This window comes from Lagenorhynchus albirostris, chromosome 9, assembly GCF_949774975.1.
Source record: "Lagenorhynchus albirostris chromosome 9, mLagAlb1.1, whole genome shotgun sequence".
In the NCBI taxonomy this organism is placed as follows: Eukaryota; Metazoa; Chordata; class Mammalia; order Artiodactyla; family Delphinidae; genus Lagenorhynchus; species Lagenorhynchus albirostris.
In genome coordinates this window covers 52,442,192-52,465,883 of record NC_083103.1, presented here as the reverse complement: position 1 = coordinate 52,465,883, position 23,692 = coordinate 52,442,192, and the positions used below count along the sequence as shown (strand labels likewise).

At 44.7% G+C, this 23,692-nt stretch overlaps 1 protein-coding gene and 2 long non-coding RNA genes across 6 annotated transcripts in view; 2 read left to right on the top strand and 1 right to left on the bottom strand.

Annotated features, from left to right (window-relative positions):
* Positions 1-571: 571 nt before the first annotated feature.
* Positions 572-8,378, top strand: LOC132526150 (uncharacterized). Its single transcript, XR_009542470.1, has 3 exons — positions 572-743; positions 6,355-6,409; positions 6,736-8,378. It is a non-coding gene; the product is annotated as an uncharacterized LOC132526150 (long non-coding RNA).
* Positions 3,086-22,160, bottom strand: NEU3 (neuraminidase 3). 4 transcript variants are annotated; one of them, XM_060160029.1, is made up of 3 exons: positions 21,702-22,160; positions 17,029-17,240; positions 3,086-8,114 (listed from the first exon to the last, which is right to left on the bottom strand). In XM_060160029.1, exons 1-3 carry the CDS (start codon positions 21,724-21,726, stop codon positions 7,035-7,037), a joined length of 1,317 nt encoding a protein of 438 aa, XP_060016012.1. In that variant the 5' UTR covers positions 21,727-22,160; the 3' UTR covers positions 3,086-7,034. The 4 variants fall into 4 exon arrangements, with proteins under 4 accessions (XP_060016012.1, XP_060016014.1, XP_060016013.1 ...); XM_060160031.1 differs by lacking the exon at positions 17,029-17,240 and adding an exon at positions 16,561-16,624; XM_060160030.1 differs by lacking the exon at positions 17,029-17,240.
* Positions 21,471-23,692, top strand: part of LOC132526149 (uncharacterized) — a 21,185-nt gene continuing 18,963 nt past the window's right edge. Inside the window, exon 1 of the long non-coding RNA XR_009542469.1 lies at positions 21,471-21,924. This is a non-coding gene — a long non-coding RNA (uncharacterized LOC132526149). The remainder of the gene's footprint in view (positions 21,925-23,692) is intronic.

Sequence of the window (23,692 nt, the reverse complement as noted above, 5' to 3'; positions counted from 1 at the left end):
GTGCCAGACACTTCTATCTAAGTTTAAATACCTTACCTTACACAACCTTCACAGCAACCCCTTGAGACACTTTTATTATCCTGGTTTTTGCAGGTGAAGACATTATAGTTAAGATAACTGCCTGAGTCATTTAACCTTTACGAGACTTTCCTTGCCTGTGGGTAGGAGAAAATGTCTTGCCTCCCTGGTTGCTGTGAGGATGAGACAATGTATGGAGGTCCACCCACATGGTGTGATGGGCTCAGACCTGGCACTGCTGCAGCCCCAGGGACTGGCCCACAGTGCGGAAAGGCATAGGCGTTGTTGCTATCTCCAACTTGTGGTTCAGTTGGAGACCTGCCCAGAGCGCCTGCAAGCGCTGACCTCACTCGGCACTAAGTCAGCTTCACCTGCTATCAAGTTCTGTTTACCCGTCAAGGGAACCTATGTTCTCATTTCTGATTCTATTCCTAGTTGATGACAACAAAATCTATGTTTCAGATGATGCTGGGTCTTGGAAGGCAGCTGCTCTGAAGGTTGAGGGTACTGGAAAATAATTTCCAGCTAGATCTAGGCTCCCAAGGAGAGAAATTAATGCATTTCTCTTAGATGAAACAGAAGGGGAAGACCTTTGGTTTGGGAGGCCACTGTAGCGACCTTATTACTACAGGGATCATCCCCACCAGCCTCTTACTAACTGCTGAATACCCTCCATGTTCCAGGGACTTATGAGGCACTATCTCTGCTTCACATCAACCTGCAAGGTAAGCATCACCCACAGTTCTGCCTCTTTGCCACATGACAAAAATACAGGTTTGGAATCAGATCTGAATTCATCACTTACAGTTGCGTGACATTGGAATATCTCACGTAATTGCTGAATTAAAGGAGAGAATGTATGTATAACTCAAAACACACAGTAGGCACTTTATAAGTGTTACTCCCCTCACATCTTTCCTGTACTGTGCTATGCCTGACCCTATGGTGGGCACAGGAGAACAGCAATGACTCAGACCAAGTCCCTTCCTACTTGGGGTTGAGATTTCCCTCTTCTGTATACAGACTGGGACATTCCTTAGTAAGGGAGCAAAAGGTCCGTGGCAAAGTCAGAAGGTTGGGCAAAATTATGCGGCCTGTGGTTTGCTAAGGATGTGACGGAGATGAGGCAAGATGGCTGTGCAGTCTTGGAGTGCCCTCCTCAGTGGGCCCTGCCTTCCACCCCTCCATCTATCACCCTCATTTTCAGCATTCTACTATCCAGTGTTGCCAATGAAGAACAATGGGTGAAAGGTCATTCATCCCCTATTTACATGAAATCGCCCTATTTCCTCGGACGCTTTTGAGGACTAGGTCATCAGATCCACACAACTCCCTGGTGAGTGGCGGGGCTAGGAGCATGCTCCTGCTGTAGCTGAATAAATGGGTTCCCAAGGAGGGCCAGTGGCTGACACAAAATCACCCGTCAAGTCAGTGTCAACCCAGAGACCCTGGACTCCTGACTCCTCCTAATCCAGTCTTTCCTCCATTCTATCCTAGTGTCTCTCCTGGTAATGCACCCTTTTGGTAACACTGTCAATCAAACTTTAGTAGACTAGACTGAAGGTTAATTTCTCGTGGCTTGTAGTTCTTCTCCAGGTAGTGACTAACAGGTTGTAGTAGCAACTAATCAAATTTTCTCTGAGTATGGGTAGTTATATTCTTCTGGCTGCAAGCTGTATACATCCAGCCCAAACTGGCTTAAGAAATAAAATAATAATCAAACGATGGTTGGGGGTTATAGGTTCCCATAACAGGGAGGACCCTAGTGGATATCATCGGGACTGTTGCGGCCTGGCTCCAGTCCTTTCAGGCTTCTGCCGCATCACCCACCGGCCAAGGAGAAGGTGGCTATCTGTGTTTCCAAGCCTCCGACCTCTCAGTTTAATGCTTCCGGTAGAAAAGAGAGCTTATCTGAAATTGTATTCTTTTTCCTTTGGATCTGCTATTACTAAATCCCTAAGAAGGTAGGGGAAAAAAATCTCTTAAGATACTAAAACTCTAGAGAGGTTAGAACGTTCGAATTCCCCAAAAAGATGTAATAACAATACGTACCAAAGTTAAAACCCTGGCATCAGCTCTTTTGTACTCTGTTTTAGTATATGTTTTATACTCATTGGATTTATGTATGTTTTAGCTACTATTTGGAATGTTCAAAAGGATCAACTACACTAAATTTGTAACTGGTATTTATGTTTAAGCCAGTTTAATCAAATTTGCCATTGTTTCAATATTCAAGAGGTTTTCAATGTTTTATTGAATATGAGTTTAATGAGCACTAAAGTTTATGTAGTAGTGCATATTCCTCTCAAGCTCAGAGGTCCTTCAGACATTAAGCAATCTAAAAGAACACACAAAAATAAAATAGATCACTGGATTTTTAAAAAATGATTATATAATTTTTGTAAAACAATTTTAAGAGGTAAATAAGCAGTTCTCCAAACTTCATTTATTCTTTCATCTTTATATAACTCAGTGTTATGATGAAAGGCCCATTTGAAAGCTTGTCAGTAGTCAATTTGTTTGAAGAGGAGCAGACTGACCTACTGATAGAACTTGAGTTATGTGGAAACATTTGTTGAAATTCAGCCAGTGCATTGAGCATTTCAGTGGAACAAACAGTCAAGTAAAAATCATGAGTTAAGTTAAAGCTATCACCCCACTTCACTGAGGTAAACATTTGTGGACTCTCCAGCTTCAATTTGAGAACCTCAAGGTTATTTTCAAAATAGAAAAAGACGTGCAGTGACAGCATGGGGCTGGTGTCAGACAGGGGTGATTCTGTGCATCCCAGTTCCTCCACTTAATAGCTAGTATGTAATATGCAACCAAACCAGTCATGCTAATCTCTGTCCTGCTTCCCTCAGTAGGTAACTATGTTCAAATGACAATGTGTAAAAATGCAAAGGATTATTATTAATAAGATTTTCTGAAAGTAAAAGTTCTTATGAAAAGCAAGAAAGTGCTTCAAAATCCATTTTTTGAAAGCTGGCTACAAACTAGATATAAGTATTAGGATGATAATCAACTCAGTTTCTTTAACAAAAGCAACAAAAATCAGAAACAGTAGCCATCAGAATAAAGCTCTTTATTCACCTTCCTTGTTTCAAAGAGTCATGGTAGTTCTTACAGTACAGAGAGCATTTCTGGCACGTGGTAGCACAGAACCAAGGCACGCTCAAACACGCTGAGCCCCAGCATCTCCCTGGAGGAGTGACAGTTACAGAAAACCCAATCAGGGACAGAGGGGACATGCCAGTGAAACGGGAACCCCAGGTCAAGGCTTGGCTTTAGACTTGGGCTGTGAACCTGGGACCTCCAGGCAGGACCAAGCTCAAGCCAGAGAGCAGCTCCTTCCCAGGAAGTACCGTGACTGGCCTGGATACAGGCCCCCACAGAGAAGACTCATTTAGGACAAGTGCTCAGCAGGCTGAGAGGGCAAGCCACCGAGGGACACAACATGCTTCTCCCTTGGGGAAACTTGCCCTGGCCTCTCACTTAGCTCCAGAAGGCCAAGGGCCTTTGACTTCTTGTCCATTCAGCGTAACTTTACTGCTGTCTATTCTGTGCCAGGCCCTGTGCCGGGTGCAGAGGACAAAGAGAGGAATCAGACACAGTCCTTACTTTCAGGGAATTCAGAATATGAAAGAAAAATCATGTATTTATAAATAAGTCGTTGTGACTCAAGGTAAAAAGGATGCAGAAAGCAGTCAGACAAACTTGGCCCTCGAGGAGTTCACAGCCTAGCAGAGGCCTAGGCTAGGCAGCAACACGGACAATAACACAGGGCAGCCCGTGATAAGGACCAAAGAGAGGCTTAGGCCGTGTGCTCTGGCAGCACAGGAAAGGATGACACAGCCAGCGGATGACACAGTGGGGAAATTTCACAGCTTAGAGAAGACTGAGCAGCCTAATCTGGCCAAAGTGGAAGTAATGAATCCTACTGCCTCGGGGAGGGGATTGTGCAGCCTCCGGCTGACCTCTGTGGGTCCCTTGGGCTATCCAACAGGCAGGGTGCAAGGTCTCTTATCTGTGGATGCAACTGCATGACATCCTGTGGATATCTGAGGGGAGACTGGTGACCAGGAGGAACAGGTCCAAATAACGAGGGCCCATGGTAAAGGTTAGGAGCCTAGGAGTGAGTGAACCAGGACGGCCTCGGGGTCAAAGGACCACAGCCTACACAGTCCTCTCTTCATGCGCTAGATTAGCGACCTCCAGTCTGCTTTCCTCTTTTCTTCACAGCTGCCATCACCTGCCCTATCTTTTCCATTCTCCCAACCTGACAGTGGCTGAAATGGGCTCAGTTAGGGGACCAGTATCATGGTATAGGTCCCAGGGCCCTGAAGACCTTGGGTAACTGACACTAACAGAGTTGGAGCGCCTACAGCTGTTTTTGTTGGTCACCTGGCACAGAGACAGCTTAAAGTTACAGGACTGGGTCGGAACTTGTCTGCAGCCTAACCTGTGCGGGCCTCTTTCCCTTCCCACACATTTCAGGGACTAGCTGCAGCCTGTTGTCATTTCTTCTTCACAGCGGCCACCACCTACACCATCTCTCCAGCCTGGGCTTCATGTCTGCACCCCTTTCTCTCCCTTCCTAAAGGTGTTAGGACTCCTACCTGTTGTTCTTTTCCTTCACAGCTGCCATCACCCCTCTGTTCCTCTCTCTAATCCTCATTCCAGATTACCCCTGTCCCCGATCCTCTTTTGTGGCTATTCGTGAAATATGCACATAGCCCCTGCGCCTATTAAGAGTTTCACTGCTAGGCACCAAAGAGAAGCAAACATGAAGCCAAGGGGAAGGAGAAAGGGGAGGGCAATTTAGAGATGGATGGACTTCTTACGAGAACTGGGCATCTGTGGTCCACACTGGCATGTGACTGAGCTCCCTTCTTTGACTCCCTTCTTGGATGGCCCCAAAGAAGTCTTCGTATTCTCATTTTCTCCATCCTTTAGCTCTGGTTTTAGAACTTAGCCACCTTCCCTGTTCCTGTCTATTTGGGGTATGGTGCCCATGACAGCTTTGCTGAACACGGAGTTCCCACTAGTCAGGAGGGGACTGCCCTTCAGTCCTCTCCCCTCCCCAGCTCCTCCCTGTATCACCGACTCCGCCCACTCCCAAAGCCCCATCCCCTCCACTTGCCAACTTGACAGAGGCCTTCTCTGATAGTGGCTTCAATATAAAGAAGTACAGATGAGTATTCATTATTTCACCCAACAACTGAAGGTCCTACAGGCCAGGCTAAATGTAAACACCCTTTAGTAGGCAATTAGAAGCCACAAATGATTTTCAACCAGGGAATGGCAATAGAAAGTATCTCACATTATGCCTAGACACTCAATTACAGAAATATTTAGATAAATGTATAAATGAGTGAATGCATGATCATAACTGTGTATTGGGAAGATAACTTTAGCAAATGTATGAGAGGCTAAGGGGATTTTTAAAAGCCCCTCTAAGCCCTGGGCTTAAGCCATACACTAAAGTAGGTGAAGTTAATCTCTACTTCCATCCTGTAGCACTCTCTGCCATCTGACTGGTATGACTGCAACCCCCAGCTTCCTAGGCTGTGTTCCATGACTAAGACTTGCTCTCCAGGGTCATTACTCAGCACGAAATATATTTACCTGATGCCTGTTTAAGGCATTATCCGCCCAAAATAGGGACAAAAAAAGATACCTCTCATGATAGAATATTTGTCGCAGTAACAGGCTCATGGGGGAAACAGTCAAAAGTAAGAGCGACCATCTGTTTTCGTCTGAGAGAACCAGCACGGGCAAAGTTCAGCCCCAAATCTATTAGACAAAGAGGCATCCCTACTTCCCCAGGAGTGATTCCAGTAGGTCCGAACAAATATGCCTGATTCAGAGCTTTGGGAGTCCAGAGACCTTCCTAATGGTGAAGACCTTCTCCATGGGTAAAGGAGTGGCTGGGCCAGGACAACATTCTGAGAAAAACAAACTGAGAAAGCCAGCAGTCTGGGCAAGCTCTGGGGCAGATGACTCCAGGCACAATGAGGATACAACTAAGATAATGACATCAGGAGCTACCATCACCCCAAGTTACAGCCCAACATCTACAACCTACCCTACCAGCTGCATTTATTTTCTTGACTTTTCTCCCTCTTCTAGCCCCATAAACTGTGAACTCCTTGAGGGCAGAGACTGTGGGAAGTTTTGTTCAATGCTTTAAAGTCCTAACCCATGTCCATTTCCCATCAAGAACTATCCTAATAAATGAACTTCAAGTTGATCCTTCATAGGAGTCATGCCATCAGAAACAATAAGTACCATCATCAAGGACCACTGACATTGAGCTTCTCATTTTCTCCCTAGGAGATAATGCTTTCTGGATAAGGGAAGGTTGAGTAGAGCTGCAAAGCTGGAGAAGGTAAGTGACCTCATGATTCTACTATTTTGCCCAATTCCTCTAGAACAGTGAGCCTGTAGAGCTCTGAGCATGATTAGAAGGATGTGTGTGTTTTGTTGTTAAAAACAACAATCCACCCACATCTTCCTTTGTGCCATGACACCTGCTTGCAACCTCATACTTGGATGAGTGGCGAGTCATTTGAAAAGCTGAGTCCTCTGACTTCCATTTTGAGATAAGAGTCCTATATGCAGCCAGGATGTGCTGATCAGGGAGCATGCAGGCGCTCTGCCTTTCTTAGGGATGGGAAGAAGAGAAACCACAGACCCAATCCTCTCATTTTACAGATGGAGACCTGAGGCCCACAGAGTACAGGTGACATGCCCAAGGTCCCAAAGCAAGCCAGTGGAAAAGCCAGGACTGCATCATGGTCTCTCAACTCACACGTCAGTGCCCTCTCGACTGCAGTAGCTATGGCAACATTTTCATTTTGCTCTTTGGAGAAGTGAATAAAGGTAGGGAGCAGAATATTACGTTTTTGGATTCTCTGCAGACTTCAGTAACCTCTGTTATCCTGGCCTCCACTGTCCAGGCTGTGGTTGCCTCCTATGGTAGCCCTTCGATGGAAAGTTGGGTCCTAAGCCAATCAGTTTTGAGTTGGCTCAGAGTTCCTACCAGGGCTGGTGCTGTCCCCTTGCACGTGGCTCAGGACCTCTCGGTCTGTAAACAGGCGGAAGGCAATCTGCTCACACTCCCGCTTGGTCCCACATTCAAACAAACACCCAAACAAGCCCTCCTCCTCCAGAGCAGCCAAATCAGAGTAGCCACAGGGCCCGCAGTGCAAGATCCAGGGACGGGACCAGCAGGCAGCCTCCAACGGGCTCTGGTTGAGGTAGATGCCTAGGTCGACCCTCCGGTTCTTACTGGTTGGGTGTGAGTACAAGAGCCATGATTCTGACAGGGTTCTAGCTTCTGGCTCTAGCCTCAGTGAGCTGTCCAGCAGATGGCTCTGCTGAATGGTAGGAGCATCTTTGCCAGCAGGGTGCTTGCACCCATTTGCGATCTCCAGGGACCGGAAACTCACCACACTGCCTTGGCAGCCATGAGGGGGCTCACAGAGCTGTTGGCTCAGAGCTGGTTTCTGAAAGCATTCACCATGGTCAGTGCTGAGAGCCTCCGCTCGGCACCTGTTTGGTGTCCGGGCACTGCAATACAGCACAGCGTGGCCAGCCTTCCCAGTTACCTCTGCCACTTCGCACTCCACCGTCACCATGGGCTTAATAAGCCTGCCATGGTGCCATGTGGCTCCTAGGTCATCACTATAGATCATCAGGGAATGAGGCCTGGCTTTATATGGTAGCCGAAAGCAAAAGAACCGGTAAGGGATGTAGTAGGCGTATGCAGGGATGATCAGCCTCCCTGACTGCAGCTGGATGCCATGACCTGGGCCCACAGCAAACGTGGCCCAGTGCTCCACCTCTGGGCCAATGACCTCCTCGGTCAGGTCCCTCACCTCGCTCCATGAATAGCCAGCATCCTGACTGCAGATGAAGCAGAGGCGGGCAGCATTCCTGCCTGACACAATCTGTCGACGCTCAGTGACATGGCCCCGCACACAGATGAAGAATAGGTACACACGGCCACTCTTCTGCTCCCACACAGGACAGGGGTTCATGGTCCGATGCCCAGGTAATGTGGCTTCCATCAGTGGCTTCAGGGGTTCCCACTAGACAAGGGAAGGGAGAAAGAGCAGGAGTGAAAGACTAATAGGAAGACATGAGGCTCATTAAAAGCATTAATACTGGGGACTTCTCTGACGGTCCAGTGGTTAAGAATCTGCCTTCCAATGCAGGAGATGCGGGTTCAATCCCTGGTCGGGGAACTAAGATCCCACATGCCGCGGGGCAACTGAGCCCGTGCGCCACAACAAAAGATGCTGCATGGAAAGATCCCGCAACAAAAGATCCTGCATGCCTCAACTAAGACCCGATGCAGCCAGAAATAAATAAATAAATAAATAAATAAATAAATAAATAAATAAATAAATAAATAAATAAATATTAAAAAAAAGCATGAATACTTCTCAGAGATAAGAAATAAATGGTACTGAAATCTATAAAATCACGAAGGCCCAAGTGTTCACTGAATTCTCAAATATTATGGGATAACTTATCAGCTGCAAAGAGGCAATGCTAGGTATTGTACATGCTGTCCCCTCTGTCTGGAACACTCTTCTGCACTTTGTCTACATGCCCAATTCATCATCCAAAACTCAACTCAAAGTCACCTCCTTTATGAAGCCTTGCATGAGGTTCCCTCCCCACCCTTACCAAAGACAATCGGTTCCAGATCACCGCAATAAAGCGAATGTCGCCATAAAGTGAGTCACACGGAATTTTTTGGTAAATTTATATTTACACTAGGCTGTAGTCTATTAAGTGTGTAATAGCATTATGTCAAAAAAAAAACAATGTACATACCTTAATTTAAAAATACTTTATTGCTAAAAAAATGTTAACCGCCATTCAGCAAGTTACAATCTTTCTGCTGGTGGAGGGTTTGAAATACCGCAAGAATTACCAATATGTGACACAGAGACTCAAAGTGAGCAAACGCTGTTGGAAAAATGGTGCCAACCTGCTTGATGCAAAGTTGCCACAAACCTTCAGTTTGTGAAAAACGCATTATCTGTGAAGCACAGTAAAGCAAAGTGCAATAAAATGAGGTATGTCTGTAGTTTTTTATGTGCCTGGCTCCCTTCCTAGATTATGAGTCCTTTGAAGGTAAAAACCAAATTATTCTGATTTTGTATTGCCAGTGCCTAGCACATGATAGGAGCAAAATAAATATTTTTAAAAAGAAAGGACACCTCCCCCCCCCCAAAAATAAAGAAAGAAAGAGAAAAGAAAGGCCAACACATAGGGAAGTTTTAGGCAAATAAAGGGAAATTTAAGACAAAGATTTTTTTTCCTTCCTCTACTACCCCAGGAGGCAATTCATAACGATGTCATTAAAAACTCAAGCATGGAGTCAGAGACACCTAGTTCAAACCCCACCTTCACCACTCATCCCGTGATCTTGGGCAAGTTACTCAATCTCACTTCACCTCCATTTCCTCATCAATTAAATGGAGGATGTAATAACATGCTCACAGAGGGGATGTAAGGATAAAATGAAATAATGCCTAATCAGACATACCACAAAGACCGAATTTCCTTAATATATTTTTAAAACAATATTAGAAATTGGTAAGAAAATTTCCAAAAACCCCAACAGAACTGGGCAAAGAGCAAGATCAGACAACTCAACAGAAAGAGAAGAAAAAATGAAAATGTGACGGAAAAGGACTTCCAATTACAACAAACCAGGTAATTTGAACCAAACTTTCTACTGAGAACTAGGATAGATGAAAAAAAAATTAAGACAAAAACATCATTTGAAAGCACCAGAGGGCACACAAGGCCATGAAGAATTATAGGCCAAGAACTGAAAGTTCATTCAGAGCGGCTAATGTGGTATTTTGGGTACCTTTTCCCCTCAGGTATCTCTACTAATTCTCAAAGAGGTAACTGAAAAGCTGAGAAGCCAAGCAACTCATCTGACAGCCCTAGAGGGCTAGTAGGACAAAAATTAGAGGCCCTGGTAAACCCACCAGGCTTTGAGTTGGAACCTTAAAGGGCTAAGTCCGAGAAGTGCAGGTGAAACTGGAGTAGACCAGCCCTCACAACCACCACTCTAGAAAACTGGCTGGCATTACCTACTAAAGTAGAATATAGACATACCCTATAATCCAGTAACACCATTTCTAGATATCAACCCAGCAAAAAGCATGCACATAGTACTGAAAAACATGTGCAGAATATTCAGAGCTGCAGTGTCTATACACATAATCACTAACCTGAATTGGCAACAACAGCAGAACGGATCAATTCATTGTGTATAGTCATACAATGGAAAATTATGTAACAATGAAAATGAACAAATAAAGCTGTATACAACAATCTGGATAAACGTCAAGAATACTGAACAAAAGAAGCCAAACATAAAGAGTCCATAGATTAAAACCAAGCAAAACTCTAGAGCTATAAATCAGGCTAGTAATTACCTTTGGGGAAGAAGAGAGGGGGAATGAGAAGCTTCTGAGGTGCTGGCAATATTCTATTTCTTGAGCTGAGTGTGAGTCCACAAGTGTTGACTTTGTCAATTCACAGAGCTGACATTTATGTTTTGTGCATTTGACAATTATGTTTTCTGTATCTGTTATCACTTTACATGAAAAACATTTTTAAGGTAGTATTAAGACTATATACTTAGACTTCTCTGGTGGTGCAACGGTTAAGAATCTGCCTGCCACCACAATGTAATAACTCTAATAGTTACATAACATAACTGTGGAGTTACAGAGTTCACTGAGATTGGTCATGTTGTTTGACTTCATTCATTTATTTATATAAAAAACATATATTGTCCACCTTTAACATAAAAGACACTGTGAAGGCTTCTCAAGATGTAATGTTTAGAATATATTAAAGTTACTCCATCTTTAGTCTAATGTTATAAATTAATTAACACAAAGTACAGTGTTATAATCAGTTGCCTCATATCCTGTCTGGAAAGGGGTTAAAAAAAGAATGCGCCTGCTAACACAGGGGACAAGGGTTTGAGCCCTGGGCCAGGAAGATACCACATGTCGTGGAGCAACTAAGCCCGTGTGCCACAACTACTGAGCCTGCACTCTAGAGCCTGTGAGCCACAACTACTGAGCCCGCATGCCACAACTACCAAAGCCCATGCACCTAAAGCCTGTGCTCTACAACAAGAAGCCACTGAAATGATAAGCCTGCGCACCGCAACGAAGAGTAGCCCCCGCTTGCTGCAACTAGAGAAAGCCCGCACGCAGCAACCAAGACCCAATGCAGCCAAAAATAAATTTTTTTAAAAAATTTTTAAAAAAAACTATATACTTGTACTTCGTTTCTGTATGAAGAAGCACTAGAAGGATACATAAGAAACAATAGTGACTGCCTATAAGAGGCAGAGGACTGGGAATGGGATGTATACACCTTTTTACAATGTTTTTTATTCTTCAGCAATATGAAAGTGTTAACTACCCAAAACAAAAAATAAGATTTAAAAAAATTAACTCCTGCATGAATGAGGAAAGCCTATTATTAAGCAATGCTCAGATCATAGAATCTCAGAGTTATAAGGACCTTGTGCTAACTCACATCCTACAGAAGATTCTCCTCTAAGTCTTGTGGATAAAGGCCATTCAGTCTCTCCTTGAACTGGTCTAGGGACAGGGAACTCACTATCTCTGGGGCAGCCCATTCTATACCAGAGTGCCTTGTACACTGTAAACACTTCAAACATCATGTGCCAAAGTCAACTTAATTATTGGGCAGAAGCCCACCTTCCTCCACCAAGCTCTCCCAGATTGGCTACCTGATCAAAGATTGCTTCCTAAGTCCTCTCAAATGGTTTTCTTCCTCTCTGGAAACTATATGCATGAGAAGTCCACATTTCTGTCTGATCTGACTGCATTTTATTTATTTATTTATTTTTGCTGTGTTGGGTCTTCGTTTCTGTGCAAGGGCTTTCTCTAGTTGTGGCAAGCAGGGGCCACTCTTCATCGCGGTGCACGGGCCTCTCACTATCGCGGCCTCTCTTGTTGCGGAGCATACGCTCCAGACGCGTAGGCTCAGTAGTTGTGGCTCACGGGCCTAGTTGCTCCGCGGCATGTGGGATCCTCCCAGACCAGGGCTTGAACCCGTGTCCCCTGCATTAGCAGGCAGATTCTCAACCACTGCGCCACCAGGGAAGCCCCCTGACTGCATTTTAAACCAATGGAGGCAGGGACCTCAGTTCCTTGTGACTCTTGGGTAATCAAAACTCAGAAGGCCACCAGCAGGAAGGGGCAGCCAGGGCTGCCTTGAGAGGGAGAGAAAAAGCACCCACAGGGCTGACTCCAGAGCCTCGAAGACATCACCAGAGAGAGGAGATAAAGAAAGCACTGTGGATGTCAGAGAAGGAAAGGACCGTGTCTGGATATGGGAAATCCAGGGAGAAATCACCTTCTATTCTGCTCATCGTTAACACACCCACTTCAAGTATCAGCTTAGATGCCATGCCCTGCACGACAGCTTCTCTGATCCCAGCTGCATTTGAGCTCCTAAGGAAACACCTCACTCTGCATAAACCTGCCTTGTGACACTTTGTGGATTCTGGGTGGGAGTTTTGGACAGTTACATCTGTGCACAGCTTTGTTTTCTCTCTACAATTTGGTTGTGCAAATTCTTCCCAAAGAGGGGTCAGAGTCTATCAACTTTTGTATGCCCCTCCCTTCACAACATCCCCTGACTTAATGCCTGGTACTTGGTAGGTGCTCAATAAATGCTGAAGAAAAAAGGAAGGGAAAGAGAAAGGAAGAAAGATGACAGAGGGAGAGAGGAATGGAGGAAAGTGGGAGGAAGGAGGAAGGGATGCAGGGAAGAAGGATCACAGAAGTGCTCTCAGATGGAAACAATACTCTATAAACAATGTATGGAGGCTCTTCTCCACGTTCCTCCAGTACGTGCCTCCTCTCCCTTCCAAGTGCCAATAAGAGGGTCTGGGGAGCAGATTTAATTTTCTATTGTCACCCTGGGGATAGTACCCCTGTGTCCTTAGCACCCTGTGGGGAAACCAACACTTCATGGATAGCACTGAATATGTGATCTGATGAGAAGTAACAGCTGCAAACTCATTTGGATGGTTAAGATTGCTTCAATCAACAACCTTGAGCAGGATCCAGGAAGATATAAGAAATCCATTCACACAGATACTCCCTTTAAGAACAGGAAGAAAAAAAAATTATTGGGCAGTTTAGTCATTGCGAAGTCAGAAGCTCAGCCATCCTTACTAGCTGAGAGGAGAAAATGAAATGGGCCAGATATGTCTAATATAAAGTTGACATGAAGCTGGAAAAAAATGTGAACAAAACATGAAAGCGTCAGAAGCCAAATGATCTCAACCAGGTGGAAGCAATGGCACACAAACAAGCTGAGGCTTGACAGAGATAAAACAAGTCTTGGGCTTAAAAATTTAGATGGAGAAATGTGATTAAAGAACAACAAATGTAATGGCCAACAAACATATGAAAAGATACTGAACACTGCTAATAATTAGAGGAATGCAAATCAAAATCATAATGAAATCAGTTCATATCCATTAGGATGGCTACTATCAAAACCCCCCCACAAAACGAAGTAAGTGTTGGTGAGGATGTGGAGGAATACAAAATGGTGCAGTCACTGTGGAAAACAGTATGGAGGTTCCTCAAAAATTTTAAATATCAATAGAATTACCACATTATCCAGCAATTCAACTTCTAGGTCTATATCCAAAAGAATTCAAAGAACAGTCTTGAAGAGACATTTGCACACCCATGTTCACAAGAGCCAAAAGGTGGGAGCAACTTAAGCATCCATCCAACCGATGAATGGATAAACAAAATGGATAAACGATGAATGGATAAACGAAATGGATAAATGAAATAACAGATTAACATACAATAAGACGGAAATCCTGACATAATGCTATGACATGGATGAACCTTGAGGATGTTATACTAAGTAAATAAGCCAATCAGAAAAAGACAAAATATTGCATGATTCCACTTACATGAAGTATCTAATGTAATCAAATTCATAGAAACAAAGTACAATAGTAATTTCTAGGGGCTTGAGGTAGGGGAAATGAGTTGTTCAATGAGTATAAAGTTACAGTCATGCACTGATGAATAAGTTCTAGAGACCTGTTGCATAACGATGTAATGCAGTTAACAATACTGCAATGTACACTTAAAATGGTTAAGATGGAAAGCTTTACATTAGGTGTGTTTTACCACAATTAAAATTGTTTTAAAAAGAACAAAAAATGTGAAAAAGTCTTGGAGGTTTTAGTTGACCATCTACTTAACGTTTATGCAGCTACCAAAAAAGTAAATGTCGGACTTCCCTGGTGGGTCAGTGGTTAAGAATCCGCCTGCCAATGCAGGGGACATGGGTTTGAGCCCTGGTCCAGGAAGATCCCACATGCCACGGAGCAGCTAAGCCCGTGCGTCACAACTAATGAGCCTGCGCTCTAGAGCCCATGAGCCACAACTACTGAAGCCCATGTGCCTAGAGCCCATGCTCTGCAACAAGAGAAACCACCACAATGAGAAGCCCGCGAACCACAACGAAGACTAGCTCCCGCGCTCACCACAACTAGAGAAAGCTGGCGCGCAGCAATGAAGACCCAATGCAGCCAAAAATAAATAAATACGTAAATAAATTTAAGAAAAAAAAAAAGTAAATGTCACTTTACCTTAGGCTATATTAAAAGGATACAAGGTGGTGGAGCTTCCCTGGTGGCGCAGTGGTTGAGAGTCCGCCTGCTGATGCAGGGGACACGGGTTCGCGCCCCAGTCCGGGAAGATACCACATGCCGCGAGGCGGCTGGGCCCGTGAGCCATGGCCGCTGAGCCTGCGCATCCGGAGCCTGTTCTCCGCAACGAAAGGCCACAACAGTGAGAGGCCCGCATACCGCAAAAAAAAAAAAAAAAAAAAAAGGATACAAGGTGGGATAGCCACCTCACTGCTGAGCTGGTCAGTCTACCCTTAGGGTCCTAAGTTCAATTCTGAGTACCATATTTTGAAAAAAGACAGTGACATCCCACACCAGGTCCCAAGGACAGTAATCACAGTTTTCAAGGGACCAGAAACCAAATCAAGACTATGGTCTAAGCAGCTGCTAAAAGAACTGAAGCTGTTGAACCCAAAAAGTAGAAGACTCAGAGGGTGTGAATACCGTTTTCAGATACATCAAAGAGCAGTTCTCCAGAAAAGGGACTTTACCTAAACAATGTACAGAAGGTAGGACAAGACCAATGGGTAATTACAGAGAAGTACAGATCGTCTCATTCAAAAACAGTTGCTACAGGATTAAGTTCCTAATTTGAGGAGTTGTGTAAGTAGGCCCTTAATAGAAGATGACTAATGTTGAGTTCCTACTATTATTAATTATATTTTGCAGACAATGAAACAGAGAAGAGTCAGGTATTCAAGTTCACAGCCAATAAATGATAGGTCTTGCCTGACTCCAAAGCCAGGCTCTTAACCATTAAGCTATTAGTAGCTACCAATGGAATACAGAAGATTTCTATATTGGGAAAGAGGTTGGGCTGATAATTCTTCTAACTTTAAGATACTACAATTAAGTAAATGAGAGAATTAATGTGAATAAAATAAAGAGAAGAGAGAATGAGTTAAAGTGGACACATTTGTGAATGTGTGTGACTACTGGGCAGTGAGGTTATGTAACAGGTACGGTCTGATAAAAAACGCTTAACCACCCAAATGTCTGTGACAGAAAGCAGAGCAACATAACCACAGGCATTGCCTGTCCTGGAGGAAACAAAAGAGCTAGAACTCCAAGTTGGGCTACAGGACACCTGGGATATAAGCAGAGGTTTGACCCTGGGAAGCCATAAGAAAGACTTGTGACAAGGTGTAAGAGCAGGGAATGGAAATTCCCTGAAGTAAAAAACTTCCCTACAGGGAAATGTGAGTAAGTCATCAAAAGCAAAGACAGGGGTTGCTGGCAAGGGCCACCATCAGCAGAACAGCATTTGCACTGTAACAGCAAAACAAGGCATCCCTATGGACATGAAGTTTTAATGGTGAGGTTTCTGTGAGTAGAAAAGCAGAGCAGGTTAGAGGGATTAAAGTACCTCTTATAAAAAATGTATGTATGTGTGTAACTCTCAAACCCATTGTCTCACCTCATCCTCACTTCAGCAATCTCTGAGAGATAAAAGGCAACAATGAGAAAAATGGGATCTGAAGTAACCCTGTAGTTCATAGGCCCAAGAGCAGCAACCATTCTCTCCCCCATAAAAACACAGTAAACATGTGCTACTTAGTGACAAGGGCACCAAACCCATTTCTGCCTCTTATTAGGTGTGTGCCTAAGGCAAGTCACTTTACTTCCGAGCTCCAGTTTCCTGTTGTAAAACGGGCCTCATAATATTTACCTCACATAAAGCACAGGGGAGAGGAAGAGCAGGAAGGGGAAGAGAAGCGGGAGTATGGGTGTTGTCATCCTCCCCCGCATCTCCTGGTAGCTGTGGGCGTGAACGAGCCACCTACCTGTTGGAGCACCAGGATCCCTCATCAGCAAAACTGGATTAACAATGCTTACTTCTTTCGATGACTTATGAGGATAAAGGAGAATGTGAATGAAAAGCACACCACATGTTGGCCAAACTGAACAAACTATGGAGGCCTCTAGTCAGAGACTGAGTTGGAAGCCTGCTTTTACTGCTTTATTATAGCTGTGTGACCTTGAGCAAATAGCAACCTCTCTGAGCCTCAGTTTCCTCATCTGTAAAATGTGACTGACAATAGTTCCTATATCACAGAATGGCTGTGAGATTCAGTGTGCCCCTGGCACACAGTAAGTACTCAGTAACTGAAAGCATTGCTGTTACTGCTTTTTTTCCTCCTCAGCTCTGACACAAGGCTTTTCTTGCATTGATGGGAAAAGACACAGACACTGACATACGCAGAGCAGTGTAGAAACTGAGGCCCAGGCTCAGATCTGGGATAAGGAGTCACCTGTACTGAGTGCCCAGTCCTCAACCCTCGCCTCAGCACCAGGTGGAGAGCATCCTCATCCCTGCTCGAGGAGCGCTTCTCTGCAAAGGCCAGGAAAGTGTGGGTAGGGGGCACATAGAGCAAGGCTGGGATCCGGTAGGTGACCCCTCTCTCGTCCTCCTGCTGGAACAGAGGGCTGTTGAAGGAGCACGATGTCATTTCTTCCATGACCTCTGCAAGGACAGGAGGCAGATAAACGTGTGTCCACATTCAAATGCTGGCTTGTATACAAGTTCTGCTCTATCATTCCATTTCTGGAGATCACTGGGAGGCAAAGATGTATTCAAATGTTTATTTTTTTATACAAAAGTAACATCATGATCTCAATAGTACAAAGCATAAAATAGGCACTCTCATTTAACAGGTCTATCCTCCAGACTCTGTGGGAATTCTATGCAGCCTGTGTCAAGTGTCTCTCCAGAGAGATTCTGTATGTGCTTCTGCTGAGCATTCAGAGGTATTACCAGTCCGGATGGTTTCTAATGTCAATTTCTTGGCATGGAGTTTTTAGGCCATTCAGGTAATATAAACATAAACCCAAATCCATATGAGGGAATGGCTGTGGTTAAGAATTCTCCAGGCAGGTAGATGCGGATGATGTGTGCAAATTGGTCTCAAGTGATTCTGAAGAAATATTAGACACACACACTTATGTATGTGTGCATATATGTATGTACGTATGTATGTATGTATGCATGAAGAGACAAGGACAGAGACAGAGAGAGACAGAGACATGGAGGAAATGATATAGCAAATGGGGTAAAATGTTACAAATTGATAAGTCTGTATGAAAGTTATATGGGAATCTTTGTCCTGTTTTTTTTTTTTTTTTTGCGGTACGCGGGCCTCTCACTGTTGTGGAGCACAGGCTCCGGACGCGCAGGCTCAGCGGCCATGGCTCACGGGCCCAGCCACTCCGCGGCATGTGGGATCTTCCCGGACCAGGGCACGAACTCGTGTCCCCTGCATCGGCAGGTGGACTCTCAACCACTGCGCCACCAGGGAAGCCCTTGCTTTTTTTAAATAAATTTATTTATTTATTAAAAAAAAAAAGAATTCTCTAGGCAAACTTTCCCCTTCTATTGGAGCCTAGAAGAGGCAATCTTCTTTGTCATCTCTGTCAGTAGTAAGATTTCTTTTTCCTTCTCCATTTGATCAGAGGATACAGATTTTCAAGGCATCTAGCTTCATGCGGGGATCTCACTTCCAACCAGAGTCAAACCCCGGTGGGCCCAGAGTTTCATTCACTGTAACAGCAGGTATATTAAAGCCCAAGCTTCTAGGTAAGTGGGACATGCAAACATCTAGGGCAGCTGAGGTCAGGTAAAGGGGCTAACTTCTCCAGTTTTCAGTTTACTCTTGGTTTTTAGGCCTGGGGATTTCTCTTACTTTCTTGCAAATTCAGCTATAAAAGACTGTGTTATATTTATCCACCATTTTACAGGTTAGCTAGCCTGCCATAATGCTGAAAATGGACATCTCTAGGTACATTTCTCAAAGAAAATCAGGTGTTCAACTTCTCAGAGGCCCAAAAAGGGAATCCAGTCAGACAGACAGAACCAAGCTTAGAATTATTATATTTTCTCTCACCACCTGTCATCCAAGCTCTGTCTTCCAAATCACTTGTAAAAATAATCAGGCTGTAAAAATGAGGCCCATAAGGCCTTACTCATTTATTTAATAAATATTTCTGAGTGCCCACTCAGAAAGTTAGACCATAAGGTAGGTGCTGAGGAGACAGAAAGGAATCAGAGGTCCCTGCCCTCAAGAAACCCACATCCAGATGAGCGAAACAGACATATACATAGACAATTACAATATCATGTAGTGAGTGCTACTTTAGAGGTCAACATGAGAGCATGCAGGAAAACAGAAAAGGGCAACTGTCTAGATGAAGGCAGCAGCGGTGGAGTTTTGGAGGGGTAATAAGCCATGGGATCTCCTGTCTCACATCCTTATACTCTGGGCCTGGAACATTCAGATAGGCAGACCTCACTCCCTCACCTTTAGCTCTATTCAAACATCATCCAATCAGTGAGGTCTTCCCTGACAACTCCCTTGCCCCTCTCTATCCCATTTTCCTGCTCTATTCTCCATGCCACTTACCATCACCCGTATATTATACTTATTTAATATACCCCACAGAATAGAAATTCCATGAAGGGCAGGGATATGTCTGTTTTATTCCCTGATATGCCTCTACACCTAGAACCTTGTCTGGTAATTCACAGGCACTTGACAAATATTCATTGAATGATTGAATGAATGGGTGAGCTGGATCTTAAAGGATGAACAGTGGGTTATAGCCAACTGAAGGGTGAAAAGGAGAAGGGCAGAGGGAGTGGATGTGAAAAGCCTAAAGGTCACAGAAAACACAGTGAGCTGTGGGGACTTGCAGTAATCCAGTAGACTACAGTGGAGTGCAAAAGCTGTGAGCAAAGGTAGGACTGAAGGGGTCAGGTGAGTGCAAATCCTGGGAGGCTTTGATACCTTATTAAGGTGTTTATTCCCACAGGTAGGGAGCCACTCAACAGTGTTTGGCAGAGGAATGTGAAGATCAAGTATGCATTTAAGACCTCTCTCTCAGGTAGCCTTCGGGGCAATGAACTGAAGGGGAAAGTTGCACTGCTTTGGGCTACAGCCTCATAGTGTCAATCAAGACAAGCTTTGTCATTGACAGCATATGAATGATTTATTTAGCATATGAATTCATTTAGCATATGAATAATTCATTTCACTATTTCCTAACCTAAAGCGAGAAGAATCACAGCTCACTATCTGAGGGGGTGGGGAGGTGGCCTCCTGAGTCCGGAAGAAAAGCCTCCCCTCATTCCAATTCTGGGCTCTCAGTTGTCTTCCTTACACCATACGTGAGCACACCTCTCTCCCCAATTCAGGCTCTCCTGCCAGAGGGTCAGGCTTTCTTCTAAGTAAAGATCTGCCCCTGGGCCAAGCTAGTGTAATGGTTTAGAACATAAGGTGTGGACCAGGCCAGGACTGCATGAACTTGGGCATGTTATTTAACTTCTCTACGCTTCTGGATCCTCATTTATAAGATTCAGTAGAATGAGTGAAAGAATTAAGTTAAAAAGTTTAAGTGTCTGTTACAGGGCCCATGACACAGTATGAGCTCAATATAGGACAGTTACTATTTTTAGACTGTCAATCACTACATATTCTAGTTTTACTCCTTGAAACCTGTGGATGATGATGATGATAACGACAACCACAATTACAACTCCCCTTCTTAAAAGTATCTGAATCCCTCTGCACCTCTGGGAGAGGTCATATTTTAAACTCTTATAAGATATATAAGTTAATATCAATACTATTAATCATCAGCCAACACATGATTATTGGTTAACACCAAAACAGGATGTCTCTGGGTGGTAAGAAGAATGAAACACAGAATAAGCATGGGAATGGACAGGGAGGACTAGGAAAAAAGAAAAGGAGAGGAAATGAAGAGAGCACGTAAGGAGAAGCACAAGTTCTTACTGCGTGACCTTGTGCTAGTCAGTTAATCTCTCTAGGTCTTGGATTCCTTGCTTATAAAATGTGGATGACAATAATACCTACCTAAGATGACTGAATGAAGAACCACTCAAAAATGTTTTATAAACTTTAAAGCACTATGTAAGTAAAAGTATTATAAATTCAGATGTCTTCACAATTTCACTTATGGCTTTGCTATCACTGTAACAATTAGAGTCCCTATCATTACTTTTCATTAATTATGCTAATCATGTTGATGACAGTGGTAACACAGGTGGTGACTCTGGCATTGATACCCAAACTGTTTTGCACAAACCATAAGCCGGGAGCTAGGGATAGAGAAGAATCAGATACAGTTCTGCTCTGGAGTTGTTCATTTTAGCAGAGGACTCAACGTGATTAACTGCCGCTCCATATAATCACCTTTCAATCAAGCCCTCCCTGCTCTCTCACTGGAACAAAGTATAGTGTAGCATGGACTTTGGAGACTGACTTGGCTTTGACACTAGCAAGTCAAATTCACCTCTGAACCTCAGTTTTCTCACTTGTAATGGAGATAATATCACCTATTTCTCAAGCTTTCTCAAGTGTAACTCCGCAGACTCCAATTAATCCAGAGCACCAAGCAGCCTCCAGTGAACCCCAGAAGGAGGCCTTTCTTTATTCACCCCTAACTATTAATACTTAAGGAGCACCCATCACACGTCAGGCCTTTGAAGATCCTGTGGTCCAAACCCTTCTCATGGTACACATGGGAAAACTCAGGCCCACAGAGGGGAATAAACTCCTCTAAGGCCACTCAATGAGTCAGTAACAAAACCCGGACCAAGGCCCAAGTCTCCTAAGTTTCAGCTCAGGGCTCTCTGCTGCCCACAGACCCGCTTTAGTAAGAAGGGTTTTCCCAGTCTCAGATCCCTTTCATCTCTAAATAAGTTTGGCTTCTGTCGAAGGAAAACAAAAACAGACCTAGCCAAAAATACTTTCTGGCTCTGTCTGAGACCCTAGCCAACTGGGGTGTGTCTGACCCAATATTCCCCGCAGACTGGATTCCCTAAGCCCAGAAAGTGCTGCCAAACCTGTCCCCAGAGTCACAGCGCCCCACGTTTTGGGGGGCTCTCCAGTCTCCCAGCCCCACTCACCTGAGCGGGACCCCGGCTCCTCCATCTCTCTTGGGGTAGGTCTGGGCGCGGGGTCAAGCCCTCACGTCTCGGACACTGAAGCCTGGGAGAATGACCAACGCTGGGGAGACAGGAAAGGGACTGCGGACGCGGACACAAACCACGAAAAGTAAAGAAGCAGGCCGACAGAGACCTCGAGAGGCCGGCAGCGGGGCTGACAGACCCAAGACACCGAGAAGAGCAGGTAGGAAAGCCGGTCCCGGACGCGCAGAGGCCGCAGCCCGCCTAAGGTTGGAACAGGCCGTAGGCTGCGGCGGGGAGTTAGCCCCGCCCCCTCGGGCCATTTCAAACAAAGCCCCACCCCTCTCCTTCTGCCGCCCGGTCCCTTCGCGGCCCAGGCTGGGATATCCCTCCTCTCTCCGGGCCCCAGTCCCGACCCAGCCGTGCCTTAGGATTTGCCCCTTCCTCTTCCACCCCACGACCACGACCCCCTCCAATGGCTGCGCAGCTCCCTGGCTCCGCCCCTCACCCCTCCATTCCGCTCCTCTGTCTTCAGTCCCGTTTTCCCACGCTCGCACCTATTGGTTGCCGGTCTGTTGATGGGTATCACCCTTAAAACTTCCCTGGACAGCTTGAGTGTGGAGCGAAGGTTCCGGGCCTCAGAGGGGACTCAACTAAAAGGTCCAGAGATTCAGAGCATTGGGCCACCCACCCTTAAGAAAATAAAAATTATATTTATATGTGTTATTTTATATATGTATATATTTTTTGAGAAAATAATAGTATTAGGTTACGACCCGCTGAATAAGATAAAAACCCACAAGTCCACATCGGTATGCACAATTGAATAAATATTATAAACAGGGGAGAAAGGAAAGCTCTTCCTATAGTAGAATTCCAATTTATGAAAGTAGTCCATGCACAGGCTATTTGAACATATTACGGTTTATGCTAAACACCTGCTTTCCTTCTGAGAGTCTGGAATTTTGAAACATGCTGGGAAGAGAGTGCCCACGTGGCCAATAAAAACTGTGGGTGCTGAGTCTCTAATGGGTTCTCTAGACAGAAACATGGCACACATGCTGCATTTGTGCTGGGGGAAAGTGTGTGCTTAGTGTGATCTCTCATGAGAGGGAGAGAGCATAAGAAAGCCTATACATGGATTCTTTCAGACTCAGCCTGCAGTCCTTTTCTCTGATGATCCAGTGTGTGTCCATACTAAATACATTGCTGTAATCAGTCTTAGCCATGAGTACAACTATAGCCTAGTGCTGAAACCGTGTAACTCCAACTGGGACTTGAACCCACTGGCCGGGACTCAAACCCAGCCAAAATCCAGATTGGGACTTGACCCATGGTCTTTTAACTGAGATCACACACCTGGTCTCAGGACTTAATGAAGCCCAGGTTCTTGATGTCTCATCGCAGAAAGATTTCAGTGAGAGACAAAGTCAGAGGTAAGACGTGGATTTATTTGGAGAGAAACACACTCCACAGAGTGTGGGCCATCTCAGAAGGCGAGAGCAGCCCCAGGGTATGGGGTTGTCAGTTTTTATAGAGGTGGGTGATTGCATAGGCTAATGAGTGGGAGGAGTATTCCACCTATTTGGGAGAAGGGGCGGGGATTTCTAGGAATCAGGCCACTGCCTAATTTTTTACCTTTATGGTCAGCCTTGGAACTACCATGGCGCCTGTAGGTGTGTCATTTAGCTTGCTTGTGTTACAATGAGCATATACTGAGGGTATAGTGGAAGTTGACTCGTCTGCCACCTTGGACCTATTTGGTTCTAATCAGTTTATGTTGTGTCCTCGGGTTATGTCATTCTTTTAAAGGTTGTGCCCTGCCCCCTTCCCTCCTGTTTCAGTCCTGTGAGTACTTCTAGCAAATCTCTGAATCTAGGGCTGAATCTGAATCTTGGGAACGCTCAACCAAATACAATATATAAAGTTTTAAAACATGTAAAATAATAATACTATGTATTGTTAGTGGACACATGTGTGAAGAAAATGCA